Genomic DNA, 12,970 nt, shown 5'->3' on the forward strand with positions numbered 1-12,970 from the left:
TACCTATGGCCGGCGGCTGCCATATGGGGCGAGGCAGGTGTAGAACATTTTGGAAATTTGTGGAATGTTCTACAGGACAGTGCAGGTCTGGGTGTGGGCAGTGGGGATGTGGACTCAGAGGGTGCGGTTCAGAGAAGCAAATTGGATTAAGGGTGTTTTAGACGGGGGAATGAACAGGCATGACCGTGCATCATGTGTGTTTAGGGAGCGAGGATGGTGACCGTAGGATTTAGCACCTAAGCAGGACATTCTGCCAGGGGACAGGGACGCTGTCAGTGACTACATTGGGAGAGCAGATAAACGGGGTTACGTGGTCACCCTATGTGTAGGTGACGTGAGCTGCCGAGGGGAGAGATGTGGGCCCTTCGGTGCCCAAACCGAGACAATCCTAGGAGACGCAGGCAGTGGTCACCCTAACAGCACGTGGAGGACAAGGACCTTCCTGGTAGCATCTGCTTGCACAAAGTGGGCTCAGCCATGGGATTTTTTTATTTTAATGTAAAATTCACATAACATGAAATCATCCTTTTCTTTATTATTTTTTTTCTTTTGGCCACGCTGCGTAGCTTGTGGGATCTTAGTTTCTCAAACTGGGATTGAACCCTGGCCCCCGGCAGTGAAAGCACCGAGTCCTAACCACTGGACCGCCAGGGAATTCCCTAAAATTATCCACTTTTAAAGTGATTGATTCAGTGGCATTTAGTACATTCACAGAGCTGTGCAACCATCACCTCTAATTCCAGAACCTTCCATCACCCGAAAAGGAAACCCCGCCCTCATCAGCAGTCACTCCCTCCCCCTCTCCCGCAGCCCCTGACAACCATGAACCTGCTCTCTGTGTCTGTGGATTTGCCTGTTCTGGACGTTTCCCATCAGTGGAATCACACGCTGCGTATCCTGTGTCTGGCTTCTCTCACTGAGCATCGTGGTCTCAGGGTCCATCCACGTTGTAGCGAGTGTCAGGGCTTCACCCCTTTTCGTGGCTGAGTCATGTTCCTGTGTGTGGAGGGACCACGTGGGGTTTCTCCATCATCTGTTGGCGGAGCTATATTTTCATAGGCACGACTTCGAGATGCCTGTCCTGTCTCTTAGTTCTGTGAGTTGGCCGCACACGTGGAGTTGAAGAGGAGATGCTTTTCCACCCCCTTCCCAGCTCTCCCCCCAGGGAGTCTCCGCAGGGTCTCACATTTGCTACGGTCGTTTCCGTTGTAGTTTGTCAGCAGCTTTCGGGAGACGGAGTTGGAGGCCAGCTGTGTGGGCTGCACGGTGCTCAGTTACTGGTGAGTTGGGGCCTCCTTGGAGGTGGAGGAAGCCTGGTGGTTGCCCGAGAGATTGCAGAAGATTCCAGCCGAGAGGCGCCCTCCCTCTCAAGGGCCAGTGTCCTCCCTGCAGGGAGGGCAATGCCAGCATCCTGGTGCGTTTTCGGCTGCACTTTATGCAGCCGGCCCTGCGGACACCGAGCCCGGGCCTGGAGGAGGAGCTGCTGCAGCGGGGACTCCGAGAGAGGCTGCAGGGCCGCGGCATCCCCCTGGCCCCCTATGGCACCATCGTGTCCGCCCAGCTCACAGGCGAGTGGCCCCAGAGACAGGGCGACGTTGGGAGGGACCGGAGGGACATGCTGGGGAAGGGGAGCCGAGTGAAAGTTGCATTAAACTTGAGGTTTTCCATAATCGCCCCTCTCGGTGACAAGGAAACATATACCCGTTGCTTTACCCTCTATGGTCTAGACCAGGGGGCAGCAACCTATAAATATTTTCATCTTTGCCACCCATTGGGTCTCTGTCCAGATGGCTCAACCCAGCTATTACAGCACAAAAGCAGCAAAGACACTATATAAACAAACGGACACCACTGGGTATCAATAAAACTTTATTTACAAAAACAAGTGGTGGGCCGGATTTGGCACCTGGCCCCTGGTATAGAAATAAGGGTAAATGTTATGCTCTAAAATTCTAAGATTGCTGTGCATTGGGATTTGAGAGCCAGGCATGAGGTCAGACTGCTCAGATTTTAAAATTGTTGCCTTGACCTTGCCCTGCAGGACATTTACAGTCCCCTCTCCACCACTCCTGACACACTCAGTGAGTCTCAGTAACCTCGCCAGCACTAAGAGAGCTTTCTGCGGGGATGGAAATGTTTTGGGGCGGCGCCATCCACTCTGGCAGCCACCTGCCACATGCGGCTGTTGAGCTCTTATCGTGAGGAATGGAATATTTCATCTGATTTCATCTTTGCTGATTTAAGTCAGAATTTAAGTGGACCCCAGGTGGACAGCGCAGACCACTGCTTTGCAATACGATGTTGTCAAAGAACCTCAGTGCTCGCTAAATGAGCTTATATCTCTTCTCCGTTTTGCTGCAGGAAGCCAGAAGGGGCCGCTGACAGAAAGAGACTTAAAATCAGGTATGTTTTGATGAATGGATAAAGAAGATGTGGTGTATATATATATACAATGGGATACTACTCAGCCATAACAAAGGATGAAATAATGCCATTTGAAGCAACATGGATGAACCTAGAGATTATCATACTAAATGAAGTAAGTCAGACAGAGAAAGACAAATATCATATGATATCACTTATATGTGGAATCTAAAATATGACATAAATGAACCTATCTACAAAACATAAACAGACTCATGGACATAGAGAATAGACGTGTGGTTGCCAAGGGGGAGGGGGGTGGGGGAGGGAAGTATTGCGAGTTTGGGTTAGCAGATGCAAATTATTACATATAGGATGAATAAACAAGGTCCTACTGTATAGCACAGGGAACTATATTCAATATCCTGTGATAAACCATAATGGAAAAGAATATGAAAAAGAATGTATATCTGTGTGAGCAAACGATTTAAAAATGAGGCACTTTGAATTATTCAGAGCCAAGCATGATTAAGAGAAGGCATTATTGTTTTGTTTTGTTTTGTTTTAAGTGATGGAAAGTTGTTATTAAAAGAAAAGACAAAAAACAGTTTGGGGGGAAAAATAAGAAAAAAGAGTAGGTATCACCTGGAATCTCATTGCTTTTACTATTTTGGTGACTTTCCTCCCAGACGGCTCATGACACATCTACAGATACATTTATTTAGCTTTACATCAATGGTCCCCAACTAGGGGTGATCCTGCCCCCCCCAGGGGACACAGGGTGATGTCTGGGGACATCTGTGGTTGTCATGATGGGGGGTGCTCTTGGCATTCAGTGAGTGGGGCCGGGATGCTTCTCAACATCCCACAGTGCCCAGGACGGCCCCCCAGAGAATGGCCCCAAATGTGAACCTACACTTCAGTGGCAAATTTTATGTTATGTGTACTTTATTACAATTAAAAAAATTAATTTCACCTATTTCTTATGTTAAAAAAAAATTATTTATTTATTTGGTTGCACCAGGTCTTAGTTGCAGCAGGCGGGCTCCTTAGTTGTGGCTTGCCAGCTCCTTAGTTGCGGCACGTGGGCTCCTTAATTGTGACTCACTGGCTCCTTAGTTGTGGCTTGTGAACTCTTAGTTGTGGCATGCATGTGGGATCTAGTTCCCTGACCAGGGATTTAACCCAGGCCCCCTGCACTGGGAGCTCAGAGTCTTATCCACTGAGCCACCAGGGAAGTCCCCCTATTTCTTACTTTTTAAAAACATGGCGGGACTTCCCTGGTGGTGCAGTGGTTAAGAATCCGCCTGCCAATGCACGGGACACGGGTTCGATCCCTGGTCCAGGATGATCCCACATGCCACAGAGCAACTAAGCCCATGCGCCACAACTACTGAGCCCGCGTGCCACAACTACTGAAGCCCGCGCGCCTAGAGCCTGTGCTCTGCAAAAAGAGAAGCCACCGCAATGAGAAGCACGCGCACCACAACAAAGATTAGCGCCCGCTTGCTGCAACTAGAGAAAGCCCACATGCAGCAACGAAGACCTAACGCAGCCAAAAAATAAATAAATAAATTTAAATAAATAAAACGTGGCTGATAGAAATGTAAAAGTACATACGTGGCACACATACGCTTAGGTTGCATAGCCCTGGCCCCGGTGCTGACTAGCATTCTCATGTGTTACATCTCTGTACTAATTCTGAGAAAATTATTTCAGAAACATTCAGAGAAAAGGAAGCAGAGAAGAGATGCCTTCCACGCTCTATAGAGTTTCCGCGTGGAGAGCAGGTGGGAGAGATGGAGTGAGGTCAGGAACGCGGTTCTTGTCTGCCCTCAGGTCGCTGTCCAGGGAATGCCTTTTCCTGTGGGAACAGCCAGTGTGTGACCAAGGTGAACCCCGAGTGTGATGACACAGCGGACTGCTCTGATGGCTCCGATGAGGCCCACTGTGGTCAGTCTGCCTGTCTGGCCTGTTTTCTGGGCTGTGTCCCCTTTCCAGGTTCAAGTGCTGGTTCTCTGGCCCACTGTGCCCCTCACACACAGACACGTGGTCCTGGCATTCACTGGAGCTGGGCAGAGAAAGGGAGTGGGCACCTGTGATATGACAGGAAACATCAGCAGCAAGCAGAGAAGGGAAACCTTGGGGTGTGTGGAGTGGAGAGCCCTCGGGTGAGAAGGAGAAAAAATCAGGTCAAACTGTTGGAAGCCTTGAATGCCAGGAACTGGGGGTCTGTCCTATAGGTAGTGGGGAGTCACCAAAAGGATTTGAGCAAGGGAAAATTACAACTGAAATGCTGTAAGAGTAGTCAACATTTTTCTAGCAATGCTAGCCCATGCAGTAAGGTGAGAACAGTGGTTTAAGTATTGGAAAGGAAGAAGGAAAACTATCATAATTTGAATTTGATTATCTAAATGAATCAATAAATTAACTAAAAGGATATCAGAAAAATAAGACAGTTCAACAATAAGGGAAGATAAGATAAATACTAACACATAAAAAAGGTCTTGTTTTGCTTTATACAATTAATAACGGGTTAGAAGATATAATGGAAAAAATCACACTCTTGATTAATAGCAGCACAAAATAAAATAAACATGTGTCCTGTCTATGATAATAATTATATAGAATTACAAACCATTGCTGAAGGACATAAAAGCAGACTAAATAAACAGAGAGACACAGCATCCTATGAAAAGATGGACATATAAAGATTTTGAAACTTGCAAAATACATGGTGAGGGAGACATTCATAGCGTCTGGTACCTGGCTGTGGAGGATGATATAGAGGTTGATTGAAACTGGCAGGTGTGGTCGGGGGGGTCCCCAAGACTCCTTCAGATTCAGTGATTCACTAGAAGGAGTCACAGAACTCAGTCAAGCTGTTATATGCGTAGTTATAGCTCATTACAGTGAAAGGATACAGATGAAAATCAGCAAAGCAAAAGGTGCAAAGTCCAGGAGAGACCAAGCTCAAGCAAGCTTCCAGTTATCCTCTCCCAGTGGAGTCATGTGGACAGCGCTTAACTCATTCTCCCAGCACCGTATGTGACAACACGCACAAAGTATTTCCAACCAGGGGAGCTCAGCCAAGGCTTGGTGTCCAGGGTTTGTGTTGGGGGTTGGTCACATAGGTACGTAGCATCCTTATAGCTAACTTTAGGGTATGATTGTCCTAGAGCTGCTGAATCAAAGGACCTCAGGCTGAGTGGATTAAACAACAGAAATGTATCCTCTCCCAGCTCTGGAGGCTAGAAGTCCAAGATCAAGGTGTCGGCAGGGTTGGTTCCTTCTGAGGCCGTGAGGGAGGATCTGTTCCATGTGGTCTCCCAGCTTCTGGTGGTTTGCTGGCATCTCTGGCATTCTTTGAATGCGGGGGCCATGGGGACAACAGACTGCAGACAGACGTGCCAGGAACGTGGCCACACTCCTGCCTTCTTGGGGTCCTGGATAGTGATCTCTGTCTTGCAGACTGTGGTTTGCAGCCTGGCTGGAGGACAGCCGGCAGGATTGTGGGCGGTGTGGAGGCATCCCCGGGGGAGTTCCCTTGGCAAGTCAGCCTCCGGGAAAACAACGAACACTTCTGCGGGGCCGCCATCATTGGCGCCAGGTGGCTGGTGTCTGCTGCCCACTGCTTCAATGAGTGAGTCCGCGTCCCTGAGGGCTCAGAGCCCACCCCACCCCTGTATCCCACCTACCTTCCACTATGGGAATGCCACCTTTCCTGGGTGTCTTCAGAGCCTCTTGGAACTTACTTAGTTCCTTCCTTCCTTCCTTCCTCCCTCCCTTCCTCCCTCCCTTCCTCCCTCCCTCCTTCCTTCCCTCTCCCTTTTAAAAATTATTTATTTATTTATTTATTTATTTGGCTGTGTCGGGTCTTAGTTGCGGCATGCGGGAACTTTCGTTGCGGAGCACGGGCTCCTTGTTGCGGAGTGCGGGCTCTCTAGTTGTGGAGCGTGGGTTTAGTTGCCCCGTGGCATGTGGGATCTTAGTTCCCTGACCAGGGATCGAACCCACGTCCCCTGCATTGGAAGGCAGATTCTTAACCACTGTACCACCAGGGAAGTCCCTCCCTCTCTTTTCTTTTTGTTAAATCTGAATGCATTAATTTTTATAAATTGTGGCAAAATATATATAACATAAATTTACCATTTTTAAGTGCACAGCTCGGTGGCATTAGGCACACTCACATTGTTGGGCAACCATCCCCACCATCATCTCCAGAACTTTCTCATCCTCCCAAACGGAAACTCTATCCCTTTTAAACCCTGACTCCCCAGCCCCTCCCCCAGCCCCTGGCCCCCACCATCTACTTCCTGTCTCTGTGGATCTGACTCCCCCCAGGGACATCCTGTGAGTGGAATCAGACAGTACTTGTCCTTTTGTGACTGACATTTCACTTAACCTGTTTTCAAGGTTCATGCACGTTGTAGTGTGTGTCACTGCTTCTTTCCCTTTTATGGCCAAATAATATTCCAGTGTGTGGATGGACATGTGTTTATTCATTCATCCATCGACGGACACTTGGGTTGTGTCCACCTTTTGGCTGTTGTGAAAAATGCTGCTGTGAACATGGGTGTGCAAGTATCTGAGTCACTACTTTCAATTGCTTTGGGTATAAACTCAGAGGTGGAATTGCTGGGTCATATGGTGATTCTGTATTTACCCTTTTGAGGAAACACCATCCTCTTTTCCACAGCGGCTGCCCCATTTTCCATTCCCACCAGCAGTGCACAAGGGTTCCAATTTCTCCACATCTTTGAGAAGTTCCTTTGACATTTGTTGTAAAGCTGGTTTGGTGGTGCTGAGTTCTTTTAGCTTTTGCTTGTCTGTAAAGCTTTTGATCTCTCCATCAAATCTGAATGAGAGCCTTGCTGGGTAGAGTATTCATGGTTGTAGGCTTTTCCCTTTCATCACTTTAAATACATCATGCCACTCCCTTCTGGCCTGCAGAGTTTCTGCTGAAAAGTCACCTGATAGTCTTACAGGAGTTCCCTTGTATGTTATTTGTTCCTTCTCCCTTGCTGCTTTTAATATTCTCTGTTTAATTTTTGTCTTTTTGATTATGATGTGTGTTGGTTTGTTACTATTTGGGTTAATCCCGTATGGGACCCTCTTTGCTTCCTGGACTTGGGTGACTGTTTCCTTTCCCAAGTTAGGGAGGTTTTCAGCTGTTATCTCTTCAAATATTTTCTCAGGCCCTTTCTCTCTGTCTTCTCCTTCTGGGACCCCTATAATGTGAATATTAGCATGATTGATGTTGTCCTAGTGTCTGTTAAACTGTCCTCATTTCTTTTCATTCTTTTTTTCTTTTTTCTGTTTGGTGGCAGTGATTTCCACTACTCTGTCTTCCAGCTCACTGATCTGTTCTTCTGCCTCATTTAGTCTCCTTTTGATTCCTTCTACCGTATGTTTCCTTTCAGTTATTGTATTCTTCATCTCTGTTTGGTTGCTCTTTATATTTTCTCTTTGTTTAAAATGTCTAACTTCTTACTCTGTGCGTCCATTGCTCTCCTGAGTTCTATGATAATCTTTACGATCACTACCCTGAACTCCTTCTCAGGTAGGTTGCCTATCTCTACCTCAACTTAGTTCTTCTCCTGGGGTTTTATCTTGTTCCTTTGTCTGGAACATGTTCCTCTGCCACCTCATTTTGTCTAAGTTGCTGTTTGTATTTTTATGTGTGTGGTAGGTTAGTTACGTTTCTCAACCTTGGAGAAGTGGCCTCTGTAGGACGCGTCCTGTGCATCTCCGCAGTGCACTGCCCGCTCATCACCCAAGCTACGTGCTCTAGGGGCTCCCTCTAAGAGGGCTGCGTGGGTCCTTCTGTTGTCGCAGGCCCTCTGGTGGGCAGGGCTGTGTCTAGGGGCAGCTGTGGGCTCAGGGGGGGTCTCAGGGCAGCCTGTCTGCTGATGGGTGGGGCTGTGTCCCCACTGGCGCCTGTGGGCTATTGTGTGGGGCCCGGTCTCCACACTAAAGAGCCACGATGGCGGCCGCCAACATTATGTCCCCAGGGCGACCCACAGCCACCGGCGCCTTGCCTCCCCAGGAGACCCTCCGAGACCAGCAGGTACGTTTGGTCCAGGCTTCTATCAGATTACTGCTTCTGCCCCGGGTCCCAGTGCACGTGGGATTCTCTGTGTGTCCTTTAGGAGTAAAGCCTCTCTTTCCCCCAGTCCTGTGGGGCTCCTGCAGTTAAGCTCTGCTGGCCTCCGAAGCCAAATGCTCTGGGGGGCCCTCTTCCCGGTGCTGGACCCCCAGGCTGGGGAGCCTGACGTGGGGCTCAGAACTCTCGCTCCTGCGGGAGAACCTCTGCCACATAATTATTCTCCAGTTCGTGCATCCCCCCACCTGGGGGCATGGGATTTGTTCACATCGTGAGTCTGCCCTTCCTTCTCATTTTGTTGTGGTTCCTTCTCTCTGTCTTTAGTTGGAGAAGATCTTTTCTGGTAGGTTCCAGTCTTTTTCACTGATGGTGGTGCTGCAGGTAGTTGTGATTTGGCTGTGCTCCTGAGAGGAGGTGAGCTCAGGGTCTTTCTACTCCGCCATCTTGGCCGATCTCCCAGTCTCTCCACATCCTGGCCATTACTTGTTACTTTGTTTGTTTTTAATAATAGCCATCCTAATGGGTGTGCAGTAATATCTCACTGTGGCTTTGATTTGCATTTCCCTAATGATTAGTGATGTTGAGCATCTTTTCATGTGCTTATTGGCCATTTGTGTGACATTTGTGTGACATTGCTCCATCTTCTTGGGAGCAATGCCCAGTTTTTTTGTTTGTTTGTTTGGCTGTGTTGTGTCTTCATTGTTGTGTGCAGGCTTTCTCTAGTTGTGGCGAGCGGGGGCTACTCTTTGTTGCAGTGCGCAGGCTTCTCATTGCAGTGGCTTCTCTTGTTACAGAGCACAAGCTCTAGGCACGTGGCCTTCAGTAGTTGCAGCACGCAGGCCCTAGAGCATGCAGGCTTCAGTAGTTGTGGCTCACAGGCTCTAGAGCACAGGCTCAGTAGTTGTGGCGCACGGGCTTAGTTGCTCCGCGGCATGTGGGATCTTCCTGGACCAGTGCTTGAACCCCTGTCCCCTGCATTGGCAGGCGGATTCTTAACCACTGCGCCACCAGGGAAGTCCCTTTGCCCAGTTTTGAATTGGGTTGTTTTTTGTTGTTGAGGATGGTGAGAATCTTTAACAATGAGAGTGGCCAATCAGAGTGGAGCTCACCAAAGGTGGGAGAAGGTTCTGGAAGCCTCTGGCAGTGCCAGGCATTGCTATTTGGTTATTCCCATGAGGAGTCCTTGGGGACGGGACAGGGCAACAGGAAGCATGGGTTCCCCTGGGAAACCATTACCTACTAATTGCCGCAGGGTCACTAATGGAACAGCCTGCTGGGAATCCCAGGGAAACCTGCCCCAGGAAGTGACGGTCTGGGGGACACAGGTCACATAAGCAGTGACATTCAGGGCAAGAAGAGTTGCTTTTTTATCATTATAAATTTTGTTTCTCTTAATATTTTATTATGAATATATTTAAGTAGAAAATATGAAAAAAATAGGACAACAAAAACCCATATGCCAGTATCTGATTTCAAAAGTTACGACTATTTCACTGTATTCGTTTTCTCTCCCACTCTCTCCATCTATCTGCATCTATAATTATTCACACACACATTCATACATATATATCTTTGTCAAACCGTTTGAAATTAAGTAGAAAACATCATGACGCATTGCCTCAGAATCTCCCGCATGCATTTGTGCAAATAGACAAGAGTCTCTCGCATACCCGCATACCACTATCACACCCAAGAAAATTAAAAACAGCCACGCAATATTATCTAGTAGCCAATCCATATTCAAGGCCTCACTCTCCTCATTCTAATCCCAGCCCTGTTGGATCCTGTCTTTGTTTAAAATACTGATAATTCGTGCACCATGTTTTGAGTGTTTTTTTGGGTTTTGTTTTGTTTTTTTGCGATCATTCTGATTTTTGACAATGTTGCATGAAAATATTATTATCATTATTTGCTGCATTGGGTCTTCACTGCTGCACACAGGCTTTCTCTAGTTGCGGCGAGCGGGGGCTACTCTTCATTGCGGTGTGCGGGCTTCTCAGTGTGGTGGCTTCTCTTGTTGCGGAGCACAGGCTCTAGGCGCGCAGGCTTCAGCAGTTGTGGCGCACGGGCTTAGTTGCTCCGCGGCACGTGGGATCTTCCCGGCCCAGGGCTCGAACCCGTGTCCCCTGCATTGGCAGGCGGATTCTTAATCACTGCGAAACCAGGAAAGTCCAAAAATATCATTATTAGTCTCGATGGCTGAGTTTTGGGGCGCCTCCTTAAGACTTGCCCGCCGGGTGAGTGCCTCGCCCTCCTCACCCTCCGGCCCCATCCTCGGTGGGCCTCTGAGCGGGGGTTTGTCTGCCCTGCAGGTTCCAAGACCCCACCGAGTGGGTGGTTTACGCGGGCAGCACCTACCTCAGCGGCTCGGAGGCCAGCACGGTGCGGGCCCGAGTGGCCCAGATCATCACGCACCCCTTCTACAGCTCTGACACGGCCGACTTCGACGTGGCGGTGCTCGAGCTGGGTGGCCCCCTGCCCTTCAGCAGGCATGTGCAGCCCGTGTGCCTCCCGGCCGCCGTGCACGTCTTCCCGCCCAGGAAGAAGTGTCTGATCTCGGGCTGGGGCTACCTCAAGGAGGATTTCCGTAAGCACCTACCCCCCGCAGCCTCTCCAGGCAGCCAGCAAAGCCCAGCCAAGCAAGCAACACACAGTCCGGCCTCATTAGCCGCGGATTCTGTATTTGCGAATTCGCCTACTCGCTAAAATTCATTTGTCTCCCCAAGCGGATACTCATGGGGGGAATCTGTGATTGTTCCCTGATGTGCAATTTGAGTCGTTCCCAGCTGAGGTGGAGCTGGGCAATGCCCTCCCTGCCTCTTGGTTCAGCTCAGACTGGAAACCAGTGTCCTTTTCGTGGTCTATTTACTGCCACTTTTTTTTTCTGCATTTTTGTGCTTTTTGTGGCAGGTTTCACAAAATCTAAACAGGCCCCAAGCGTAGAGCTGAAGTGCTGGCTAGCGTCCTAAGTGCAGGAGGGCTGGGATGTGCCTTATGGGCAGAAAGTACGTGTGTTAGGTGAGCTTCGTTCAGGCAAGAGTTACAGCGCTGTGGGCTGTGAGCTCAGTGTTAACGCGTCAACAATGTATGTTAAGTGAAGTGTCTTTAAGCAGAAACACACGTACCATCATGAGGTTACGTACGTATGGGTCGGCTGTGACCAGAGGCTCTCAGGAACCTGACCCTGTGTATCCCCCGGAGCAGTGGGGCAGTGTTCACTGATTCAGTGTTTGGGTAATTTGATAGAACAGAACTGCCTCATATCGACTGTAACCTGATGGTGATAAATGCTGGGAAGGAGACCAGTAGGAAAAATGAGTTGGGGGCGGGGACAGCTTTAGGAAAGGGCCTGAGATGGTGACATTTCAGCTAAGACCATGCTTCCTACTCCAGGGACCGGCAGGAAGCAAATCAGACAGAAACCCCTGTTCACATGGAGCCCCCGGTCCAGACCAGCGCCTCCCAATAAAACTTCCCTCAGTGGTGAACACAAGCCACATCTGTGCCATCCACAACGGGGGCCAGCAGCCCTATGACACGGGCTAGTGCTACTGAGAAGCCGAGTTTTACATTTCACTTCATTGTAATGAATTTCCATCTGCATTTAAATAGCCTCGTGTGGGCAGTGGCTACCATACTCAGACAGAACAATTCCAGGGGGCAGTAGATAATGAACAAGATAAGTGTCAGATGGTGACGTACAGAATGGAGAAAAATAAGGCAGGGATTGGGGGGGGACTGCAATTTAAAATAGGAGATGAGAGGAGGAAGGCGGACAGATTCTGCAGGGACAAGCGTTCTAGGCAGCCGGAACGGCATGTGCAAAGGGCCTGGGGTGCCAGGGTAGGTGGGCCAAGCTTGGGTATTTGGATTGAGCTGGGGGGGTGGCGGGGGGGAACACCCTGGAGCATTTGAGGAAAAGGCTACCTAATCTGATTTAATGTTTAGCCAAGATGGGGCTACAGCTGGGCTAAGAAAAGATTCCAGCAGGTAAGGGGGAGCTCAGGGCAGGCAGGTTTGGGGAGGGGAGGTGAGGAGCCTAGTCTTGGGGTGTTAACTTTGATGCCACTTAGCTGTCCAGGCCGAGAGGGTGGTCAGTGGGCATTGATGGACCTGGCTCACTTCTGATCTGGGGCTGCAGCCGCTCCACCGCAGCTGGGGAAACAGAAGCTCAGCCTCCTGGCTCGGGGTGGCTGCCAGGGTCCTGGAGTGCTCACCCTGCTTGTCTCTCTCCATCCTGGGCAGTGGTCAAGCCAGAGATGCTGCAGAAAGCCACCGTGGAGCTGCTGGATCAGGCCCTGTGCGCCAGCCTGTATGGCCACTCGCTCACCGACAGGATGCTGTGTGCCGGCTACCTGGATGGGAAGGTGGATTCCTGCCAGGTGAGCCCGGCGCCTGGGAAAGAGGCCAGAGGCCCCAGACAACGCCTTGCCAGCCCCTGAGGTGGCTGGGAAAGGCCCCCAGGTTTCCACCCGAGGTTCCCCTCTCCCCGGAAGGCAG

At 49.7% G+C, this 12,970-nt stretch overlaps 1 protein-coding gene across 2 annotated transcripts in view; it reads left to right on the plus strand.

Annotated features, from left to right (window-relative positions):
- The window catches only part of TMPRSS9 (transmembrane serine protease 9), a 66,349-nt gene that overhangs the window by 32,731 nt on the left and 20,648 nt on the right, over window positions 1–12,970 (plus strand). For both annotated transcript variants that reach the window (XM_082381758.1, XM_082381759.1), the window contains exons 4-10: window positions 1,213–1,280; window positions 1,393–1,572; window positions 2,366–2,403; window positions 4,204–4,317; window positions 5,836–6,007; window positions 10,783–11,057; window positions 12,716–12,852. In XM_082381758.1, coding sequence (XP_082237884.1) covers window positions 1,213–1,280; window positions 1,393–1,572; window positions 2,366–2,403; window positions 4,204–4,317; window positions 5,836–6,007; window positions 10,783–11,057; window positions 12,716–12,852 — 984 coding nt within the window. The remainder of the gene's footprint in view (window positions 1–1,212; window positions 1,281–1,392; window positions 1,573–2,365; window positions 2,404–4,203; window positions 4,318–5,835; window positions 6,008–10,782; window positions 11,058–12,715; window positions 12,853–12,970) is intronic.

Source organism: Balaenoptera borealis, assembly GCF_965194805.1.
Source record: "Balaenoptera borealis genome assembly, chromosome: 2".
Classification (NCBI taxonomy): Eukaryota; Metazoa; Chordata; class Mammalia; order Artiodactyla; family Balaenopteridae; genus Balaenoptera; species Balaenoptera borealis.